At 28.2% G+C, this 24,024-nt stretch overlaps 6 protein-coding genes across 8 annotated transcripts; 1 reads left to right on the plus strand and 5 right to left on the minus strand.

The window, feature by feature from the left end:
* Window positions 1–1,057: 1,057 nt before the first annotated feature.
* Window positions 1,058–1,942, minus strand: LOC145755297 (L-aminoadipate-semialdehyde dehydrogenase-phosphopantetheinyl transferase-like). Its single transcript, XM_082571524.1, has one exon. The coding sequence runs from the start codon at window positions 1,898–1,900 to the stop codon at window positions 1,058–1,060; it is 843 nt and encodes a 280-aa protein (XP_082427650.1). The 5' UTR covers window positions 1,901–1,942.
* A 33-nt stretch (window positions 1,943–1,975) lies between these two features.
* LOC145755581 (N-terminal kinase-like protein) lies at window positions 1,976–4,818 on the minus strand. Its single transcript, XM_082571821.1, has one exon. The coding sequence runs from the start codon at window positions 4,788–4,790 to the stop codon at window positions 2,286–2,288; it is 2,505 nt and encodes an 834-aa protein (XP_082427947.1). The 5' UTR covers window positions 4,791–4,818; the 3' UTR covers window positions 1,976–2,285.
* Window positions 4,819–5,374: 556 nt separating this feature from the next.
* On the plus strand, window positions 5,375–7,855 carry LOC145755574 (glyoxalase domain-containing protein 4-like). Its single transcript, XM_082571814.1, has 8 exons — window positions 5,375–5,539; window positions 5,614–5,663; window positions 5,789–5,909; window positions 6,107–6,251; window positions 6,516–6,566; window positions 6,646–6,812; window positions 7,069–7,236; window positions 7,526–7,855. Exons 1-8 carry the CDS (start codon window positions 5,450–5,452, stop codon window positions 7,622–7,624), a joined length of 891 nt encoding a protein of 296 aa, XP_082427940.1. The 5' UTR covers window positions 5,375–5,449; the 3' UTR covers window positions 7,625–7,855.
* Window positions 7,856–7,892: 37 nt separating this feature from the next.
* Window positions 7,893–9,754, minus strand: LOC145755575 (transmembrane emp24 domain-containing protein 2-like). The gene is made up of 4 exons (XM_082571815.1): window positions 9,528–9,754; window positions 9,017–9,206; window positions 8,674–8,784; window positions 7,893–8,418 (listed from the first exon to the last, which is right to left on the minus strand). Exons 1-4 carry the CDS (start codon window positions 9,702–9,704, stop codon window positions 8,294–8,296), a joined length of 603 nt encoding a protein of 200 aa, XP_082427941.1. The 5' UTR covers window positions 9,705–9,754; the 3' UTR covers window positions 7,893–8,293.
* A 609-nt stretch (window positions 9,755–10,363) lies between these two features.
* On the minus strand, window positions 10,364–21,671 carry LOC145756020 (rab GTPase-binding effector protein 1-like). 3 transcript variants are annotated; one of them, XM_082572246.1, is made up of 20 exons: window positions 21,513–21,668; window positions 21,051–21,197; window positions 20,508–20,644; window positions 20,284–20,350; window positions 19,347–19,486; window positions 18,596–18,736; window positions 18,381–18,449; window positions 17,852–17,987; window positions 17,327–17,499; window positions 16,632–16,696; window positions 16,112–16,314; window positions 15,477–15,559; window positions 14,997–15,104; window positions 14,509–14,724; window positions 14,058–14,192; window positions 13,432–13,557; window positions 13,023–13,148; window positions 12,645–12,749; window positions 12,012–12,128; window positions 10,364–11,560 (listed from the first exon to the last, which is right to left on the minus strand). In XM_082572246.1, exons 1-20 carry the CDS (start codon window positions 21,547–21,549, stop codon window positions 11,435–11,437), a joined length of 2,457 nt encoding a protein of 818 aa, XP_082428372.1. In that variant the 5' UTR covers window positions 21,550–21,668; the 3' UTR covers window positions 10,364–11,434. The 3 variants fall into 3 exon arrangements, with proteins under 3 accessions (XP_082428372.1, XP_082428373.1, XP_082428374.1); XM_082572247.1 differs by lacking the exon at window positions 12,012–12,128 and having other exon boundaries at window positions 21,513–21,671; XM_082572248.1 differs by lacking the exons at window positions 17,327–17,499; window positions 17,852–17,987; window positions 18,381–18,449 and having other exon boundaries at window positions 21,513–21,667.
* Window positions 21,672–23,171, minus strand: LOC145756023 (histone H3.3A). Its single transcript, XM_082572251.1, has one exon. It carries the CDS (start codon window positions 23,125–23,127, stop codon window positions 22,717–22,719), a length of 411 nt encoding a protein of 136 aa, XP_082428377.1. The 5' UTR covers window positions 23,128–23,171; the 3' UTR covers window positions 21,672–22,716.
* Between the last annotated feature and the right edge of the window lie 853 nt (window positions 23,172–24,024).

Below are 24,024 nucleotides of genomic sequence, written 5' to 3' on the forward strand. Positions count from 1 at the left end.
TGCCTCTGTTGAAATATACACATCTCATATTTACTGCCTATCTTGCTATAATTTAACAAAATATATTTAGTGTAAACGGATAAACTAGTTTATCAAAGAAATCTGCTGATTCTACAGAAACATACGTCATCAAATAATTCTTAGTCGTCCTAACTTTAAGGACAAAGTAATAATATCTTGATGTTAAACAGACCTCTAGACAGCATGTTGTATTAGACTTTATACTTACAGAGTTACTTATATAGCTATTACATGTGACGTGTCACAAGCCATTACAGCGCGCCGATTTGTCACTAGAAAAAACACTTTTTAAAATAATATCAAGTGACAAAAAAACAAATCAAGAAATATGAAATCTAAACCAGCTGATGTAACAACTGAAAATCATTCCCTATGAATGAAACTAGCTCGTAACTTCCATCTCGTAACGCATAAAACAAAAAACTATCGACTACAAAAGAGTCGAGCACGGTAAAGACCGCAATAGAGAAAAGTTAACGCATTCATAAAACAGGGTTTCCAAGCAGTTTTCTAAGATTAAATTAAAAAAACATTTATAAGCTATAAATTTGTGCTTATCAGTTATTTAATTGAACTAAACAAAAATATTAAAAAATGGTAAAGTTTTTGAGGTCTTTACTCAAAGTATTTTATAGAAAAATTTATCCTAAAATTGTGATGGTAATTATTTGGAAACATTAAACTTTTGGATGACGTTGCATTAGAAATCATAAGCTTTAAAATTTAAACTTATTGCGAAATATTAAATACTTGGTTTAAATTGAACCGTGCCATTAAATCAATTACAAAATACCTATTATACAAAAATAGATGTAATTTTAAGTAATAAAAAACACATTTGTAGTTTAATAGTGCCATCTAGCGGGAAGCTAATTTTTTTATTATAAGATCAATTTTAGAAAATTTCTTTTATCCTTTTCCATACTTTCAAAAACCCATATCAACATTATTCTTTTCACTAATCTTTTTTTAATATTTTAACAAATAAAACACATGGCATACCAACAATATTAATCAGTTTAATTATTTGTTGTACTTAGTTTTTAAATGGTTTATTAAAACTTTCCATAAACAAATTATCAATTTTAACATTCGAAGGTAGTTCATTGGCAATTTCAACAAAATCAGTAAATTCTAATATTTTAAAATCAGTTTTTAAGTTCTTGTTTTGTGTATTAGTAGCTACTGCAACACAGTGATTTTTATCCAGCATAATTTCATCAAAAATCCAATCCTGTTTTAAAATATCCAAAACACACAATTGAGTGTCTGATGTGTAATTTAATAAATCAATTTCAGATTGAATTTTAAAATTAAGGGACTGCAAAGGAAATGTTATTCCATCTCCAATTGCTTTTACATAACTCTCCTTTAAACACCAATGCCTATAAAAAGACTTCATTTGTTCAGATTTTAAGTCTTGATTTCTTATACTTAACCATTCTTGATCAGTAAATTGTCGGTCCATTAGTTTAAAAAACTTCTCATTATCCCCATGTTTTTCTGTTATATTCATAATGTCAACTCCAACTGTGTTAAAAGGGTGGGCAACAACAACAGCATAATCTCCTTGGTGTGAAGCGTTAAAAGACACATCACAGTTCTTATGGTGATCTTTACATAACAAGGGCTTTCCTTTTTCAGTTCTTTTTAAGACTAAGTCCGTCCATTTACAACCTAATAAAACAGTTAAAGAATATCTGATAAGCAAACGTGCTGCAATACAAAGTTTAGCATCATTTTTAAAATAAAATTCAGAGATTCGTTTTCTTTCTTCAGGTTGAATATAACAACATGCTAACAACCATTCTGATTTAGTTGGAGTCCATAATTTAGCATTAAATGCAAATCTAAGACCACTTGAGATATTTTTATTCATATTTTCTAAGTAAAAATAAAAATCATTAACAAATAGAATAAGGAATCCATTTATTTAGTATTGTATTTGTTTTAAGTTTGTTGACTTTTTATTGTACTTGAATTGCACTATTTAAAACTACAATAATTTATTTAAACATTGGAAGCTTTTAATAAATAACATTTTCTTAAACATGAAACAAAAAGAGTGCAGAAAAGGGAATAAAATGGATAACATAAAAGAAAAAAACAAAACATAAATGATATTGTAAATGTTAATAGTGCAGCCAATGATTGTGTTCTATTAAAATATTAATCTTGAGTTTTTAATACTATATTAAAGTTATTAACACATAGATAAATAAAACCATTAAGTTTAAAGCACACTTTAAACAAAAAACAATATTTTAATCACATTTTCGAGTTCCTAGTTTATTTCCAGCAGATTTTTTTGCGCGCTTTTCTTGCAATTGTTGTTGTCGTAATTTTCTTTTTTCCTCTCTCTCCATTTTTAACTTTTCGGCTTTAGATAAACCATCATCTCCAAAATCATCGCCCCAACCAGTATCTCCCCAATCATCAGTAAACCTTTCTTTTTTCTCCACAGATGGCTTTCTTTCTACAGGAACTGGAGATTTTCTAACAGTTTTTTTCTCTGCAGGTGCCCGAGATTTAGAAATCGGTTTCTTTTTAGGTTTAGTAGCAAATTCACCAAAGAAATCGTCTTGTTTTTCAGTTGTTTGTGACCAATTGTACGAACTAGCTGGAGTTAAGTCCTTAACAGGTTTTGTTTCGATAGAATTATTGTTTTTTCCCCAGGAATCATCTTCCCAACCCCCACTTCCCCAACCCTCTTTCTTATCTTCAACAACATCAGTATCTTCCCAAGTATTATCATCCCAATTATCTATGTCAATATTTGTCTCTTCTTCTTTGTTATCAGGTTCTAAACTATCCCAATTAAAGTCATTATCATCATTTTCCCAGCCTTGGTCATTTTCCTCAGAAACTTCTTCATTTTGTGTCATTTCTGGGCCTTCTTGTTTTGTTTCTTGTGGTTTTTCGACTTTATTATTCTCTTGAGGTTTAGATGGCGGTGTGTTAGATTGTTGGGTATTATTAGTTGCTGTTGCTTCACCTGAAATGTTGGATTTATACAACTTTGAAGTTATCGAAGTCACTCCAGTTGTCATCCACCCTGTCCAACCACTTTGGCTTTCAACATTTGGAGCTGACATCGTGTGTTCATCCATTTTTGCTGCCTCTTCCGGACTCTCTGATCCTTTCTGCAACTTTTCCAAAAACACTGAAATTGTCTTAAAAGCATGATCTCTAACTTGTTTATCTGGGTCAACAGTTGCAGAACATAGCACCGGTAATGCTCTGTTTGCAGAGTCCGCAAGTGTAAAATATTGTGCATTATTACACATAGCTAAAACCCCTGCAATTCTAGCAGCAGGAAAGGGGTCTTTCATAGCACGCGCAAAGGCAGATGATATAACTTTATGTCTAGTAGGTGGGTTTAAATAGGTTGTGATTTTTCCCAAGCATACTGTAGTGTTAGTTCTTATAGGGCCCTGATCATCTTTAGATTGAAGTCGCGCAAAGTGTTTCATTAATTCATTGTTTAAATTGTTGTCATTAAGCTTAGGTGCTAAAAGTAACATTCCTTTAACAGACTGCTCTCTAATAGCTGGGTTTGTGTCCATAAACCCTGATATCATGTTGGGGAACACTTGAGAATTGACGACTTGTGGTTGCAAGTGTTCAACAAATAATGGAATCTGCCGAAGCAAATGAATTCTTGTGGCGCGATCAACAGATGAAAATAACTTAACAACACATGGGACAATTTGTTCTTGGTATTCAACAGAGTTTAATAATTTTCCAAGTTTAAATAGTGGAGGTAATACAGAAGGACCACCGCTTCCAAATTGAAAGACTTTTAAAAGTTGTGGCAAGATTTTGTTCTTGCTATATGCAGGGGGAAAATCGTCTAAATGTTTTGTTAATTCAGTAAAAAATGTTCCCTGCTCATGTGGGTCTTTTATTTGAATTTCTTCCAAAAATAAATTGGTTTGTACAAACTGGTTACTCATAAAACAGTTTGGTGTTTTACAGTTTACTAAAAACTTGTCAGGACTTGGTCTCGCTGCTGGGTTTGCAGAGACCAACTCACAATAATTCCGCACCAAATTTTTCGGTATTTTACCAATCACTTTAAGTGAAGAACTTCTTGGTAGTTTTCCATTAAAAGATTCCCAGATCAAGCAACCCAAGCCCCACATATCAGCTGCCCAAGTTGACACTTTCTTAGATTTACCTCGGGTAGACACCTTCTCAGGTGGGTCGTATTTTTCAAGATCGGGTAAGGACTTCACAGGAGGGTAGTTACTTCCTTCCCCCGTTGCTGGATACATGTAATCAATCCCACCTAATTTCCATTCCCCGCTGTCGTCCACAAACATAGAAGACATACAAACATTGTTATGGATTAAATTAACGTTGTTCAACAAGAAACTTAATCCCTTTACAATCTGGTGCAGACCCCACGATATCTCGAGCTCAGTCATTTTAGAATCATTTCCACAAGTTGTAAGATGTAAAGTAAGAGGAATAACATGCTCAGTGACAACATAGATAAATTTATCACTTTCTAAACTATCAATGAAAGTTAAAACGTTTGGGTGTCGTAGAGTTTTTAACCTTTTTGCGGAGGCCTGAGCAGCTTGCTTACATGCTTCACCATTTTCAGCAACATCAAATACAAACACAGAGACAGGCTGAGAGTTGCTTTTTGCTTTTCCATGATGCAAACTCCAAATAGATTGTTCTGCTTCTAATCCTTCAACTTTTTCACCGATTTCAAAGGGAAATCCCTTCACTGGATCTCTTGAAAAGAACGACCACATATTGTTAACCTATGCTTCACAATCTAATAATTTCTCTACAAAAAATGGCTTCAACATTTAATAAACAAGTTAGTTTCACAACGTTTAAATGTTAAAATACAACAAATTTTAATTGCCTTTAAACGATTAGAAATACAACACTATACACTTTCATTTGCTGCAAAACTGTTGTAGGATAACTTAGTAATAAAATTACACTGTTTTTTGCTTTATATTTAAAATAATTTTCACTAAAAATAAAGAAAAACGATGACTAAAAACTTGATGATGTTGTAAGCCACGTCTCTGTTTGTTGACGTCAGCCCTCGCGCATCGTCTAGCGGTTTAAAATTTTTGCGATAAACAAAAAGTTAGTTCACGGTACCCAAACGTTTGTCCCCAATAATATTTATATAAGCAATATAAAATCACTTTAATTTTCAATAAACGTTAAATTTAAATTAATTTAAATATTTAATTGCCATTATTATCTTTTAAACTGAAAAAAAAAAGTTTTTTTTAAGTCATTCAAATTTCTATAAAAATCGCCGAGTCATAGTCTTGATTCGCATGATTGATTATCAATATCAACAACAAATATTAGTTTAGGTTGAGCCCCTTATTTACCCAAGTTTTTCTTCTTATTCTTCCATTTCGAAGGTAGTTAGAAGGGTATAGCTATGGCGAGTAGAAGGACACTGCATTATGTTTTCAAAATCGGGGACCGAAATGAAACAATTCGATTTTTTCGGGATATCTTAGGAATGAAAGTAAGACACATGTTCTCTCATTGAGTCATCACGTTTACATAAACGTTGTCTTAATAAACCTATTTTTTATCTAGGTATTACGTCATGAGGAATTTGAAGAAGGTTGTAAAGCAACTTGTAATGGGTAAGGTTTTATCTACCGATTACGCCATTCTTAAAACGCTAAATCAGTTTAAAACGACTATAAAATATAAAGATAAAATGAAAAGGCATTGCAAAAATAAATCAGATAAATAATTCTTAATACAGTCCTTATGATGGAACATGGAGCAAAACAATGATTGGATATGGACCTGAAGACAACCATTTTGTTTGTGAACTTACATATAATTATGGGATTGGAGAATATGAAATTGGAAATGATTTTCAAGTTAGTATAATTTCAAACACTTCCATTAATGGGTTAATGACTTTAAGTTATAATGTTTAAATATCAGATATTGGAAGCATAAGGACATACCTTCAATAACCAATATGTTATTTTAATTTTTAGAAAAGGTAACATATACAAATTGCTTTTATATATTATTAGTTGTGTATTTAAATTTGGTCACATTTGTACAACAGGGTTTGACAATTACATCTTCAGCAGTTGTTGAGAACTGTAAGAAACATGAATGGAAAATAAACAATGTTGGAGATAATGTTCATGAAACTTGTGCACCTGGAGGTTATAAGTTCACTATAATTGATTCAGCACAACCCTTGACAGGTAGGTTATATGTAGTACCTATTTAACATACTAGATTGAGTATATTAAGTGCTTTCTAAATGGGTGAAGGTCGAGGTTAGGGTATAATCTATTTGATCCAGTATATTTTAAAGGTATCCAGTTATTTATACAGAAAAGATAAATCACTTAGTAACAAACTTGATTCTATTGTGTGTTTATGTATAAATTTATAATGGGTTTAACCAAATTCCTTCGCATTTAAAATAGTTAAATAAAAAACTTTAATGTTTTTTTCTTCTTTAGATCCAGTTTCAAGGGTGTCAATAGCATCATCAAATTTAAGCAAGTCAGTGGGTAAGTTAATAAGAATAAAAGTATGTGAAAAGTAAATAGTTACTTAGGGTGTAGTTTCCTGACCAATATTTACCTTTAGAATATTGGACAAAGATTGCAGGAATGAAAATTTTTGAACAAACAGAAAAGAAGGCAACTTTAGGTTACGAAGAGAATCAAACTAAGTTGAATCTAATTGATGTTGGAGGAAAAGTTGAACATAAAAAAGCATTTGGGAGAGTTGCAATAGCTTGTCCAAGCAAACAAGTATGTACAAATTTAAAAAAAATAACCATATAGCCATACAATACATTAAGTAATACTTAATACTATAAAGCTGTAAAACAATACCCATTTTTTAATATATACTTTTTATGTGAACTTTTGCACATTAACAAACTTCTAAATCAACTGAATTTTAAGTTATGTAAAAGTAAGACACATGTTTACATAGCTTTAAAGCACATTATCATGATCTATTCATCACATACAACAAAAACTAATATAAACTGGTATTTTTTAGTTACCAGGTATTCAAGCAGAAGTGAAATCGATTGGAGGCAAAATATTAACAGAGTTAGTTAGTTTAGATACGCCAGGTAAAGCTACAGTAGATGTGGTTATATTGGCCGACCCAGATGATCATGAAATTTGTTTTGTTGGAGATGAAGCTTTCAGAGAATTATCGCAAGTAAGTATTAGGCTTTTTAAAGTTCCTTTTTTACAAAAATATGTATATATAAGTAAAGTAATAGGGTATGATTTGTTGGCCTTCTTAAATAACTTAAAAGCATTTTTATTTAAAAGCTTTTAAAGGGGAACATTATGTAAACAAAACAAAACTTTTTATCCTAAAAAACCACAGTTTAAAACTATAGTTAAAGGTTAGATTAATGTCCTTAAATATACATTTAAAAGATACAGGAATAAATAAGGGGATGTGGTTTTGACATTATATGTTAAACTAAATTTGTTTTCAGGTTGACCCAAAAGCAGACGAGTTATTAAGTGAGGGAATCGCAAATGACAAAAGCAGTGAATGGTATGCTAAAAGAAACAGAAGCAAACCTTCTGCTTAAACCAGGGTTGATTAAACCTAAAAGCTTTGTGTATTAAGATGAATATATAACGCAGAATTTGCAAAGAAAATGATGTCAACATATGTTGTAATTATGTGCTAATTCATTAGTTTTTGTCATTGGGTTTTTTAAGATTTTTTTAAAAGAAATTTCCGTTATTAAATCATGCTAAAAACTTTATGTGTTTTTTTCAATAGATAAGACTACCAATATACTAATATGATATTGTAAAACCCTAACTGTTTTATGATTACTTTTAACTAATAGTAGTTATCAATAGAAAAGAAGTCGAACTTTTTTAACCGCTCTCAATAAATCCTGTATTTGAAAAAAACTAAGACGAAAATATAAATAAAATGCAACTAAGTCCTTTTTTGCACACCAACAACAATCCAAAAATAATTAAATTGCGCCCTTTTTAAATTAAACAATTTTGTCTACGTCCTAATTTCAAAAGGCAATTAATCTTTTTGATTAAACAAAAAACAAACCAGAAAGTAAATTAACAAATAACCACCCCTTTATAGATTAGATTCTTTTTAGCAAAAATAGCATTGAGATTTTGTTCTTAAAAATATGTTTTTAATATTGCATAATACTACAGAATAATTGGCTTGCAGCATTGTGTTATCTGTAGTTCAATTTCCCATTTAATTTGAAGTTAAAAGTTTAAACGACCCTCCTAACTTCAAAAAATCGTTTAAGATAATAAATTTGACCAAGGGTCATAGCAACTAGAACTAAAGATTCAAAGAAGGCCCATAAAACAACCCGCGAGTTGGTGTTGTCATTAACTAAAAATAAATTTAAAACAACTTAATTTAGATAACAGAGATTTAAAAAATAAAAAAAGTGGCAGTACCCAAAAATGTATAAAAATAAACTTGCTTTTGTAACATATAAACAAGATTACAATAACTCTATCAGATAAACTTTAACTTAAGTGAGTTGGTGTTAGATGTGAATATATATATATATGACATACAACCATTTGTTTTTTCTAATTGTCAGTAAGTTACAACCTTAACACAATATTTTAATGTTCTTACTTGCTCTGTGTATTCTTTCCCTAACTTCCATATATTCTTGTTCATGCTTTACTCCAGTCATTGCTATGGAAAGTTCATTGACCATGTTTTCAAGTTTGTTGTGACTTTCATCTAAAACATGATAACAAAAAGTATTTTTAAACTCATTTTTTTAAATTTAAAATTAGTACAAAGTTTTAGGTTTTTTTATCATGATTTAACTACATAAGTTATTGTATTATGTAAGCTATCAAATATATATAAGTCAAATATAACACACAAAATTACAAAAATCTATAGCACTGATTTAAACTTTTATAAGGTAAATTATGTTTTAATATTTATTTACACAAATTTTAATTACCGTTGTTTTCATCATTTGCTTTTGTAGCTTCCCCAACATCAAGACTAAACATGATGATCTTTGGTGTCATGGTAGACATTTTGTTACTGAAACAGAACCTGTAGGTTCCGTCAGCATAGGCAACAAATGTGTATTTTCCATTTGATTCTTTTGATCCTTTATGGAGAACTTTTCCTTGAGGGCCAGTAACCTAAAATCAGAATTAAATAAGTTAAAAAAAAACTATGAAGTATATATATAAATATTAAAATATATAGAAATTACAACAAAGAAAAGGATAACAATCTTATCAGCTACTATTAAGCAAATAAATGACTGAATTTTAAACTATATTATCTAATGACAAATTGATTAGCCAAAACATATAAATTTAATTATTTATATGTATTCAAATTATATAATCTTTAATTACATATAATTTAAAAACTGCAGTTATATATATTAAATTCCAAAACTTTATATAGGATCGTTAAAAATATATATCTTAATTGAAGAAAAAAACTCTTCTAACCTCTAAATCAATATCAAGAAATCCACCTTCTGCAACTTCAAACATTAAACCAAGTTTCGTTCCTGCAGTAACTTTATCGAAGAAACATTCCTCAGCGTGGGCATCAACTGTTATAAAATAAGCTGATCCGAAGTGGAGAAGTCCACACAATAACGTGGTGAGTAATAAAAGTTTCATTATATATTTTAGTATTTACAAATTTGGTAAAATTAAAAAAATAAAAAGTTGCGTCTAGAAAACAAATAAAATGCTCATATAAAAACAAATATCTTTAAAATTGATGACAAAGCTAAGCTTAAGTATGCTTAATAGTTATTTAACCAAGTTACTTTAACTAGGCGTATTTTTTTAACTCTCAATTTAATAAAATTTGTTAAACGTAACTTCCAAATTTTTTTTTCAATTTTGCTAAGCGCTGTTTCTTTATTTTACATATAACTAACAGACTAAACACGTTTAGCTTCAATACATAACTTAACATGAAGACTTTACAATTGTTGTTAATGTAAAATTACGTTTTAAATCCATTTCCTTAGTAAACAAATCGTTTAAAACTAATTTAATTTTGCTAACATTCATCGCGTTGTCGTTCGTTGGACACGTCCACGAAACATGCGAAACGTAAACATGGCTGCGGCGAGACTAATAAATTAATATATTTTTTAAATTTCAATTACGATTTAGAATTAAAAAACATAAAGTATCAATTAAATAAAAATGTAGTTATATTATAAAAGACAACTTATTACATAATATATAAAATTAGGCACGTTTCGTTATATAAAATTTTTTATTTTATTTTATCCTCAATGCGAAAAAACTTTCTGACTCTTGGTTTTAAAATTTGTTTTAATTAATAAAATACCTTGGTAAACTTTAGTTAATATCCTTGTTATCACAAAAGTGTGTTTTTAGTTTATATTTGCAGAAGCAAAAATACAAAACATTAATAATTTAAGGTTAATTTAAGACAAAATTGCAACATAAAACATTGAAACATTTTACACAAAATGCACCCAAAATAACAAAAATCCAACTATAATTCGGAAAACTGAAGCCCCAAGTGTCTAACAATTTAAAAATAAACGCTAAACCACACAATTTTATATATAAATTCAAAAAAAGCTTACTGTAGAAATAAGGTGAATTTTAATGAAAATAAATTTAGTTTAACAATCTTTTCATCCAAAATTGTGTAAAGCTTGTCACAGTGTTTCAAACGAAAATCAAGCATCATTAATTATTCGCAGTTGTCAGTTAAAATATTATTTGTTTATGTTAATTGCAGGGTTATTAATTAAAATTAAAACAAATACCTTAGCCTAACCTAAGGAAAACAACAATTTTTTGATGTAAATTCCAGAAGCAATTACACCTTTATAATAAAGCCCATATTATAACTTAAATATAAATAACAAAATTAAAAGTAAGTTAAAGATATTTAAAACAATATTAAAACAAAAAAATGGCTTTTTTTGCAATAATTTCTATTGAAACTTAATGTCGTTTAACTCTAGTTTTAAATACACAATTAACAAAGTTTAAAGATACAAATAAGCCTTTCTATTTAACCCATCTAAAAGCACAACAATAGTTTTTGAGACACAATGAACAATAAATAAATATAACACTACATTTTATGTTTTTTTAACCACTAAAGATATGTTAGTTTATAATCTGTACTATAGACTGCCCTAGCATAGCATCAAACAACATCAGTGTTAGTTTACTGGTACTTTTTTAAACATTTTGTAATAACTGTTGTTGAAAACCGTTGTGATAAAATTTTAATAAACCACTTCATTAGTTATAGGCTACCAGTGTACCTAACTTATATGTATATATACACTTACGACAGGCTTGTATTATATAGTTGTATATTAATAGTCCCAACTATTAACTTAATATTAAGGTTTAACCTTATTAGAAGTAGAAGGTGAATTAGTTTGTTTATTAAATGTTTCTGATGTGTTATTATTATGGTTGGCTTCCTGCTTTGCTTCCTCTTTTTGGCGAATTTCTTCCAATTTCATCTAAAAATCAAAAATTTGTTCGTTAAAGAGGGTCCTCTATACATAGTGCCATTTTTTAACATTGGCCATTTTAAAATACATTAATATATGAATTTTAAAGCATGTATAAAGAAAAATTAAGTTAGTATTATAATATGACACCATATTGCAGTTGCATGACATTACAAATTAAAAGCTGTATGCATAATTAAATCAAATTAATTTAATTTATATTAATTTAGGTTCAGTTTTGTAGGAAAATACACCAAGAATTGTAATTGGCAAATTGGTTGGGGCAAGCAAAAGAGTAATAAACAATCATAAGGCACAGTAAAGTATCTAATGTATATAATTAACGTATTAATTTTTTGTACAATCACATAATCAATTTTATTTAAATTAATATCGGTAGTACTCAAATCAATTCAAGTACATAATTAAGTTTTAAAATTGTTTACACTGAACAACTTACCTGTAACGATTGTGATAACCTCACAAAATCACGTTGGACCTGTTCACTTGTTTCCAAAGACTCTTGCAGGGAATAAACCTGGTTCTTACAGACTGACAACTTTTTTTCAAGTTCTTCCTGATAAGAGAACAAGCAAATTATTCACCATGCAAAGAAGATATATAAATGATAATATATATAAGCATAAACGTAATGTTCTATTTAAAGTGCCACATGCTAGCTTCTTATATATAAATATATACAGTAAAGTGTAAGCATGATAAGCATATAGTAATTGCCTGAATTTTAATGTTTACATGCATTATATGATAAAGCAATAACATCATGGGCTTAGAGACAATTGTAAAGGCAAAGGCTTCATGCTTATGTTATGACGAAATAACAAAAACAGGTAATTGAACAGTTATAATAGTATCGATATCATGATAATATAGTTAAGGGCTTAGTCTTAGCCTTAAAGTTAAACAAAAGTTTTAAGGTTGCACAGTCACTTAAAATCTAAACAATTTTAGACCATAGCTGCAAGTAAGTGCCATAGTATACACTCTTAAAATAAAGTAACCTAAGACTTAAGGTAAAACTATGTTAAATATACACATAAATCCAATACAACAAACATAACATAGTACCCACTTTTATTTTTGTTTCTTGCAATAACTTTTCTTTTAATCCCGATATTATTTCTTTTGACTTTGATCTGATTGAGTTTAACGAAAGATGATCTTTCTCCATTTGTTCCTGTTTAATAATTTAAGTTAATATAAAGCAATTTTATTGAATTTAATCTAGGATGCAAAAAAGTAAGAAACCTAAGTCAATCCTACCAGCAAAAAACATGGGAAAAGATCTAGATAATATTTATTTTTATTGTCTTTTTAAGTGAAACACTAGCAAAATATGTTCGAAAAATGCAAGTTTAGTCATAGTTACATCCCCCATGTGGAGATACCTAATGTCATAACCTTTTTTTTACAAAAATTTGGAACATTTATTTACAACAAAATAACTCACCTGGAGATCATTTTTATCGGCTAAAACCTTCTCAAGTCGATGTTGCGTTGCTTGCAACTGACTTAAACTATTCCTCGCTTCATCTAATTCAACATTTAAACTTTCTTCAATCTTTTCTTTGGCTGTCTAAAATAGTTTAAATAAAAATAAAATATTTAATGCTCAGATAGAAAAGTTTTAAAGAACCATTTAAATGCTTGTGTATAGAAAGCAAAAATTTTAACAAAATAAAAAAAAATATAAAAGAAAAAATGACAGCATTTGTTTTTATTAAATGTTATTAACTGTTAGTGCAAAAAATCAATTTTTAAAATATATTTTGTGCCCAAATTTACTAGTTTAAATAGATGCACTGTTATTGCAAATATTACAAAATACACTTAAAATTAAACCTTGTCAAACATCTTACCAATTCAGCATCAAATCTATCTTTAAGAAAATTCAGTTGACTCTGAAGTTTTGATTCAATTTGATCTTTCTGAGTTTTTGCAATGATTAAAGCTTCTCTGTATCTCATTAAACCAATCTTCATACCCTATAAATATAACTTTATTATTACTCACATAAAAACATGAAATAAAAAAATATGTCAATCGCAATCTTAGATTTTAAATTTTATATAACACAACCCTTTAAAACGTGAATAACTAATACGGGCAGCATAGTGTAGTAGTCAGAACACTTGCTACACTACATGAGGTCGTGGGTTTGATCTTCATCGCTCTCATGCTGTAGCGCCTATAAGTAGGGGGCCTTAAACAGTATGCACTCCTGCTGAGCCAATACTTAATCAGCAGCTTGTTTAATGGGCAAATATAATCAATATTATCCTAAACTGCCAAAGGCAACTCGACACTGGGTCGGAATAACAGTGGTTACTTTATGTTTGGGTCGTGGAGTCAACCTTTCAAAATCGAGTATAATACATAAAAAAAGATTTGGTTAAAACAATGATAAAAAAATTTGAAAAACCGAAGTGTCATTTTTTTGGTGTCATTTTTAAAAAGTGGTCAAAAAAAAGTGAACAGTTTTTACCTCAGGTGTTTTAGGTAAATCACTTTCTCTAAATTCATTTTTATATTTTGCGAAATTAGCTCGAGTTATTTCTTGTTCTTTCTTCATCGAGACGTATTTATTCGTAACTTTTTCGTGTTCTATTAATAAAGTTTCCTGCAAAAAAAAGGTGTCGATATTTTAAAGGACATTTACATTATGAGTAAGAATTAGCAAGGACCTTAAGAGTGTGAAGAGAATTAGCTAAGACGAAAAAAGTAAAAGAGAGTTAGCAAGAAAAGTTAATTACAAGAAAAATTTAGCAAAAAAACATAAAATAAAAAGAATTAGTGAGGACTGTAAAGTATAAAAAGGAAATAGTAAGGGCAATAAAATAAAAGAGAAAATTAGCAAGGACTCAAGAATACAAGAGTGAATTAGCCAGAATAATAGAGTACAAACAAATGACCCGTTTTTTAATTCACAAACTTACAATTCTTAAATTATCCTCCTTCTCCTTATCATTCCTCCATTTCTTTTCATCTGAGGTCAGAGTCTCCAGTTTAATCAGCTTCGAACAAAGATCACTAATTTGCTCTTGGGCGTCCTCCGATGCATGCATGACCGATTCCTCAACCTTGAGTCGTCGATTGACCTCTCCATCCAGTTGGTGGCGCAATTTTTGTATTTCTTCTTTAAGTTCTGTAACCTTTAAATTTTAAATATAAATTTTTTAAAAATCTTGAATTTAATTTTTTAAGTGAACATTGGGATAAATTCAAGCAATTTAATTTAATCCTCAAAGTGTAAAAATAATTCTTAACTGAAATTAAAAAGTAAAAGATGGAATAAAAATTATTTTACACCTTTTAAATTTAAAATTAAAATCAAAAATTATAATTTCATGATATAAAAAATGATTCACATTATTCACAACAACAAAGAAATTTTTAAATTTATCTTTGAAGTGAAATCACTCACTTGTAAATTACGATCTTTATTAATTTGATTTAAATTAGGTTGGTCTTCAGTTATTAAAGTTGAATCGATTGCAGGTGATACTACAGTGTCAGGACTAACATTATCATCCTATATATAAACATATTTATATGCTTAAAATTATATAATATCATCTTTAAAATATATAATTTATGATGACCTCAAAGGATGACTTAAAATTAGAAAAAATCAATTCCTGAAATTACATTTAAATTTTTAACAAAATCAAAATTAAAACCACAATTTTTAAACAGATACATTACAGTGTAAGTCTTACAAAAATTAGTTTTATAAAACAATTAAATTTAAAAAGATAAACAAATAAATTTAACAGATTAAAACAAACTTGTCAATAAATATATTACAATACTGTTTTTAAAATTATATCAAAATGATTTTTAATAAAACAACCTGACTATAACAATTACACATTAACATTTAAACAACAATGTTATGACTTACAGTCATTTCGTCCCAAGCTTTCGTAGGTTTTCGATTTTGTTGTTCCTCATTTGACATTAACTGAAGATCAGGTGCTGATAATACTAAAAGTAAAAATACTAAATAAATAACAATACAAATTTAAACAAATTTGAAGTAGCTCTTTACTACTAAAGTTATTTGGTAAAAATACAAACCGTCATTAAAACATCATTTTATGTTTTTCAAGCTAACTGTAGTTAAATATGATCAGAAAATGATAAAAAAATCCATAAAATGTTATTTATAGGTTACCCGATATTAACCTATAAATAACCTATAATTACCAGGCATTATATCTAAACTAGGATTTTACTAAGTTCTGTTTTACAATATATAAATCCACATTAAGAGGTATTTACATAAAGGGTAAAATACATAATTCTTAAGAAACATATTCACGACAATTTAATGCAAAACGTTGCATAATTTTAAGTATTAGAAAAAAGGAGACTCAAATTATTTAAAAATTAGGATCCAAAATAGTATTTCAGAATAAATAATTATTTTATTTTGTCCAATCCTACATTTAAAATGCCTTGGAAAAAGGGCCAAAAAAAACGGTTGAAAAAAATGTTTTACTTAGTAAAAAATAACATTAAATTCAATTTACAAACCTCTATTAGTTTGCAAGTTATTGTTCATCAACCCCAGTCCAGGTAGTGAGTTAATTGAAGTGACTGAGATGGAGTCCTGAGATTCTGTGCAACTCGAAACACTGTTAATTGAAGTTGTGTCAGGGTTCATTTGTTCTGTATTGTGACCTTGAAACGACCCAAAAGAGTTTTCATCATGGGTTAAAGTCGGTTGGTCGGATTTGCTATAAAAATTAAACTTTAAATATTTTATGTGGTAAATTAGATTAGTTAAGTCTTGAACTTAAAATGACCTATTTAAATTTATTTTTTTATTTGTAAAGAGCAAAAGTAGTCAATTGAATCACACTATTTAAATTGTGAGAAAGTTTTTATTTAAAGTGTATTTTAAGTTTTGATAACATTATCTTAAAAGTGAAAGTAGTGTATATTTAACCTACTTATAATAGGATGGTTATATAGACTTTTCATAATTGGAAGATAACAGTAATTTATATAATATTATAGCCAATATTATTTAATTTTTTAGGTGAAAACTTACATATTAGTGGTTGTTGTTATTTCTGGTACCATAACAAACAGGTCTTTATCTTTTTTCAGCTGATTCTAAAAAAAAACATAAGATTAACAGCACTGCCATACAAACTATTCCAAAAAAGTTATTTTAATATAAAGTAATTGTATTTTATTTAAACTAGTCGAAAGCCCACCCTACAGTCGAAATTTTAATTGTTGTAATATGGTCACAACTCGCAACCTAATATAGGTCTCCGATAATTTGCCTAACGCACCACAAATGGCAGTTTTATTTATTTTGTAGGCTTATAAATTTAACATACATATTGTCCATTAAGCTATATTATATAAAGACTAAACAATAATTAAGATACAACTAAAATATACTACTGCTTTACAATTAAAGGCATGCTAACATCTACTGACACTCAAAAAAATACAAACTAAACAACTACACACTCTATAAAATTAAACACAAAAACATGCAAATCAATTCATGCACCTAAAAAGAAGAAAATTAAGTTTAAAAGTATTTATTTTGTTAGCATTGAACTTAAGTTATTACTAATAATTATTACAGATTTAATAATATGCATGTTACTAATACATTCTACTAGAAAATAATAACTTTTATTATTTTTACGTTTTATTTAGAACATTAAGTTGTTATTTACTTACATAGAGTTAAAGTTTTTTTTTTTAACTAATTTGGTATCTTACCTTTTGTTTTAGACGTTTTACTTTTTTAACTTGGTTTGGAGTAAGAACGCTTTTAATAAGAGATAAATTATCATTTAAAAACTTCTGAGATTGAATAAATTGTTCGTTCGCTTGCTTCCAAGTTTGTTTTAAAACTTTATGGTCGCCTTGTTCACGTTCGAGCATTCGGCAAACTAGAAAAAGGTAAAATAAATTTATAAATAAATACCACAAATATATTAAATTTTGCATTTTTTATAAGTAGGTAACTGTTGCATGTCTTTTGAATCATAAAAAAGGTATTTTAAATAATTTTATATATACAGAAATCTATATACAATAGGGTGTAGTGGATGATATGTTCAGGCAATAAAAACCTTTCAAAATAAAACTGCTGATTGTGGTGTGTGGGTAAATTACCACAAGCAAATTATTTTTTGTCTATATTAAGACAGTTTAATAGAGTCTAAAAGATTGCCAATTAACCAGTATAGGCCCACATAAAATTTGGTTTAAAAATAGATTTAAATTAATAAGACTGTAAACCTTCAAGCATTTTAGTTTTTAACATATCATTTTCTTTTAACAAAACACTTCGTTGTGAATTTAATTCATCGGTGTAAGTTTCTAAGTCTCTTCTAGATGATTTCTCCAATTCCAAACAACTATTCAGTTCTTCAACCTAAAATAACACAAAAATGAGATAGTTTACAATATTTAGAAAGAATAAGTCATATTTGATTATTCTTTTCGTATCAACTTAAGGTGATAGATTTCATAATTATATTGGGGAAAGGTTTGCTGTTGGAACGAGTTTGAACTATCCGTAAACGCTAATCCAAAGGGAAACTAGTGTGGCGTGGCATTAATTTACCTTGAACCCAAAACCTTTCGGCTCAGAGGCCATTGCCATTACCATTGTTTAACACTACCCATATTAAATTATTCTGGTATGATAAACAAAATTAGAATTTAAATTTACGAATGTCGATACCTAAAAAATTAAAGGCCTATAAAGTTGTATGCTAAAATATGAATGTATAAAAATAAAAGTGAAAAAGAAACATATTTGTACCTGATTGATTTCTTGCTTTTCTTGAGATGTATTTTCTTTTGCAGCTCCATAATTTATTTCAGTTTCTTGCTAAAACCCAAGCACAAAACAACAAAAAAATCAAAAAAAAGTCAAAAATTTGAATCTAAGTGAAATTTCAAAATAAAAACTAAGTGAAACTCACACCAAACATGCATTTACACCCACAACATGCAAACTAAATATAAGCTTTAAACCTGTTCTGTCTTAAGGGTTTCATTTTGTTCAGTCAGTTGTTGAACTTGGTGGTTTGAGTTAAAAAGTTCTTGTTTAAGATGAATTATTTCTTCTTCCAATGGTAGAACGACTGATTTTAATTTTTCTGCTTCATGTTGAGCCTACACAACCAAAATTAAAACATTTAACAACCTAAAATTGACACAAAAAGATTGTAAACACTTAAATTGATATTTTTATTAGCATATATAAGCTTTAAGCCTATGTATATTTAAGTTTAAAGTAATTAAAGATATATTTAAATATTAGAATTTCAAATTTTTAATCAACGATATAGCATATATATATTTAACAAATTTTGTAAACACAGTATTGTAAAACAAAGCTACCAGTACAAAGGTAATATAATATTGATTATTTTTATTTAATATTGATTTTTGTGACAATTTCAATCTATAATCTAAATTACAGTATTTAAATAAAACTATTTTAGATAAAATGTAATAAATAATTTATAACCAGATTGATCTAATAGGATTGCTTGTAACAATCATAATTAAATCATAAACTAATTGTAAACAAGCTTATTTATTCATATAATAGCTTTAAAGATTTTTATTTAATACCATTTAAAGTTCACACTAATATGTTAAGTTTAAGCCATATGTTGTGTCCTAAAATAAAGAATGAATAAAAGGATTAAACCTAATGAAAAGGAAAACTGATTTTAAAAGCTTAAGAGTGGTGCTAAAAAGTTGTTTTTTTATTAACCTGCATCATACTATCTTCCATTAATTTCCCCTTTTCTCTTTCCTTTTCTCCTTCTTCCCACCTTCTCTTCTCTTCCTCCCACCTTCTTCTTTCTTCTTCGAATTGTATCACTAATTCTCTTCTTTGTTCTTCCATTGAATCTAAATTTAAAAAAGCATTAAATATTAGAATAAACAATATTAAAATTTGATTTTAATACGAAACTAAGTCAATATTTTTCATAGATAAAAGGACATTTCTCAATAAATTTAAGTTTTTCTAACTTAGTCATCACAACTTAAGTTATTTAAGAATAATTTATCAAAACATTAGAGATAGCCCAGGGGTGTAAATATGAATCACTTTACTTGGAATCCTGGTTTACAGAATTCACGCAAATTTAAAAACCTACATTACCTAAAATAAAACCTAAAATACGCAATTTGCTAACATTAGACTATAAAAAAATTTAGATAATATTTATGCATTTTAAATTATCACAACTTATAGTAACCATACAATATACTCTTTGGTCGAGTTTTTAGTTGTCATAATAAAGTTGCAACTTTTAATCAATATTAGCATGTGATAATTTACCCAAGTACCACAAGCAGTATTTTTTTTGCCAGGATATAAATTGGGCATACACATACATAATGTCCACTAGGCTCCATTATAAATAGGTGATATATGTATTTATATGTCAAGTTTGATTAACAGTATTGTTGCTATTTAAGCTTACACTTATTTTAAGTAGGTATAATAGCATTACTGGTTTAGCTTCACAAGTACAATATAAACAAAAATGTTGCTAATATATCAATTAACTGCTACTGCCACCAGTCATAACAATGTGATATAACTCCATTAGCTAGATTTGAATATATTTTTACTGCTGTTTAACTCAGGACTTGTAAGCCATAACACACCAAATTAGGTAGCAAAAACTTAGTAATACCTTGCAAAACACAACGTAATGATTCTATTTCTTCTTGATGGTGTTTGTTTAAATTTTCAACTGCTTCCTTAAACAAATAATAATAAAATTACGAAAAATAAATCTTAGTTTTAATTATAAAAGTATATATATAACCCACAATAATAAACCAATCTATTGCATATCATTTTTTTACAAAGGTTTTTATTTAATTTACAAAACTAGTTTTTATTGAGTTTTCTTACTTGTTTGGTGTTCTCAGAAACTGAAGCAATCATTTTTATATTTTCAGTTTCTTCATTCAACTCTTGGACCCTAGATTCCAGTGAACTTATCCTTTTACTTGCCTCAAATATTCGCGAGTTTTGTTCTCTTATAGTATCTTATTAAATATTAAAAAGTTAAGGATTATATTCATACTACATACACACAATAATGAATAATGAACTATAGATCTTAAATCAGTTTTAAGACTTTACATATTTCAGTTGCTATTATTTTTTAGGTAATACTTTTATTCACTTAAATTTTAGAAATAAAGTAAAAAAGATTCAAGCTAATAAATTTATAGTTCTACATACTAGTCTGTTATTTTACCAAGAATTAAGCACAAGCAGCTGGTACTAGTACATGTATAGACTGTTAAAATTAATTATTTACAAAGCCACTGGAATTTAAAGTGATTTAAGATTACATTGCCATAAAAGATGCATCATCGACTGTGTGTAATCCAATTATGTAACCAAACTGCATTAAAGAATGTTTTTTTTTTTTAAATTTAGACTTACTATCTTTGGCATAATAAAGTTCTTTAATTTTTGATCTCTTATATTCAAACTCGACTTCCATTTGTATTTTTTCTTGTTGTATCTGAGCAAACTTAGCTTCTGCCATACTTAGTTGGTGTCTTAATTGTGAAATTACTTCTGGTGCCCCTAGAAAAAGTAAAAACAGTTCAATTGACAACTACTTTTAGTTGATTATTAAATATAGTATAAAAAAATAACTTGTTTGTGTGATAGTTTGATTTAAAAATACAATAAACAGCATGTTGTTATATAGTTGTATTATATTTAGGCCAAATTAAGGATCCTGTTTTTGATACTGTATACACATAACCATAACCTGAACATATCTTAAAATTGTTTTTCTTTACAAATTCAGTGAGCTAAAGCAACCCAAACTAATTTAATTAAAGTAATCATGTTAATTTATAAAAGTAAAAATATAAAAAAAAGTTTTAACTTTACCAATTTCAGCTGAAGTAGTTGGGGCAGGTGCTTCCATCTTTCAAGTTAGATTTGCCAAGCTTACATCCATTAAATATTCCAATTTCTTAATTAGGAGATTAATAAATCCAAGTATGTAATATTCATTCACTTTATCATGTTTTTGTTATTAATTATTACCTATACAACGAACACAAATGAAATCATATATTTACAACCAGTGTTTTGATTTTGAATTGAGTGTTTATGATATTTTTATAATAAAAACTTTGTATAAACTAACAGTTTATAATTCTTTTACAAACACAAAAATAACGGAGTACAAAAAACTGTTTATGGTTTCAAATGGTTTAAACTTCAAGCTTTTTAGATTGACAGGATAAGTTTAAAGTGATATTTTAAGTATGGTAAATGAAAAAAATTCACATTTTTAAATCTATTACAATTTTTCAAGAAATCAGCTACATTTTTTTAAACATATTTTAAATAAGTTGTGGTTAACTGTCAAAAAAATATTACGCACTTCAAGAGTGGATTATGTTTTTAAAAGCATTTACAAGCTTTACAATGTAAAATAATCAGGTTTTGTTTTTAAATGTATTAAAAAAATAAATGTTAAAAAAACTAACTTCTTAAATTTCTAAAAAAATCTAACTCCTTTAACCTGATTATTTTCAATTGTAAAAAAATAAACAATTTCTACAAAAGGTTTTATTTAAAAATGTATTAAATCACATTAAACAATTAATTATTATTAATGTTAGTTTAAAATATTAGTTCAAAGTAAAATGTTATTACAACATGCGAATTTTTAATTAAAAACTTTTAGTTAAGCATTTATAAAAACTTTCCAAACAGATAATTATTAAAAATTTGTTTTATGAGATCCAATATATTGCAATGAACAGAATGAACAAACTACACAAAAACAACTGAAAATAGGGTTATATTAGAAAGAACTAAAATCAAAATTAACAATAAACCAGTGTAAAAATTTCCAATTATAAAAAAGTTTTATTATTTCTTTATGTACGATTTTCTGTCCCTTTAATTTCCCCAAATTCCGATTTCCCAAAAATTTTAAAAGAAATTTTCTAATAAAATCCCGGTGAAGATATTGATATTCCTGGTTATAAAAATAAAAAATAAAACAGGCATTGTGAGGCGAAAAATAAGATTACTTCATCTACCAAACTAAGTCTATGTACAATGTTCCCTTCGACGCTTAAGCACGTTCGCCACGGATCCTACGAGCCAACTGAATATCCTTTGGCATGATGGTGACTCTCTTGGCATGGATAGCGCACAAATTGGTATCCTCAAACAGACCAACCAAGTAAGCTTCACTTGCCTCCTGAAGAGCTCCAATGGCAGCACTCTGAAACCTAAGATCGGTCTTGAAATCCTGAGCAATTTCTCTTACTAAACGTTGGAACGGCAATTTCCTGATCAAAAGCTCGGTCGATTTCTGGTAACGACGGATTTCACGGAGAGCAACGGTTCCCGGTCGGTATCGATGTGGCTTCTTTACTCCACCAGTAGAGGGAGCACTTTTCCTTGCAGCTTTGGTGGCAAGTTGTTTTCTTGGTGCTTTACCTCCAGTAGATTTTCGAGCGGTTTGCTTGGTTCGAGCCATTTTTGATGATTTTAGAGAATGTTTTTACTTACTTTAATACTTACTTATCTAAATAAAAAAATAATTGTTTAAAATTAAATTAACACTACTTAGTTAGTTTGTTAAAAATGCATACTGTTTTAAAAACAAGTAATACATTTTACCCAAATATATACTAATTTAACCTTTTTTAAGTTATATAAAATCAAACTGACGGCCTGACAGAATTTGTCGCCGACTTGATAATTATCAGACCTTTCAAAGCGTTAATTTAGCCCATACCCGACTAATAACCTTAAATTAAAACAAATCAAATCATCAATTCTGATCGAAGGAATATTTATTTACCAAAAAACGGAACTAGTATCTGTTACAACAAATTTATTTCGCCATTTTAAGTAAATACAGATTCTAGCCTAACTCGACGAAAGCTGAACGCGGGGAACAATAGAATTCTGTAAACCTTCTTCTTTTTTGGTCACAGCTGAACGAGTATTTATGGTTCAAAGGTTGTAAAAATATAATAAACAAACTAAGAAATTAGAAAAAAGCATATTTTATGCTTATGACGTAGTTAGTTAATCACGTACTACGCTTTTAGTACAACAAAGATTACGCAATAATTATTTGTTCAAGCGTGGTCAATAATAAATTACTGAATATTACGCAATATTATTCTTGAAACGTCCAAAATTAAACAACATTCTCCAAAAAAATTACGCAAAAACTAAAATAAACTTATTAACTTATCTAAAACCTTATGAGAAAACTGAATAATGGTTTGGGTTTTATACACAAACAACTACAATGTCCCCTTTTTCTAATGATTTTGTGCTAGTTTATCTTTTGTTTAAGGCTCAAGTTCAAATAAAAAAGTCTAGTAGCAATTAGAGACAGATAATTACTTAAAGCTAAAAT

The sequence above is a fragment of the Corella eumyota genome, chromosome 6 (genome assembly GCF_963082875.1).
Source record: "Corella eumyota chromosome 6, kaCorEumy4.1, whole genome shotgun sequence".
Lineage (NCBI taxonomy): Eukaryota > Metazoa > Chordata > Ascidiacea > Phlebobranchia > Corellidae > Corella > Corella eumyota.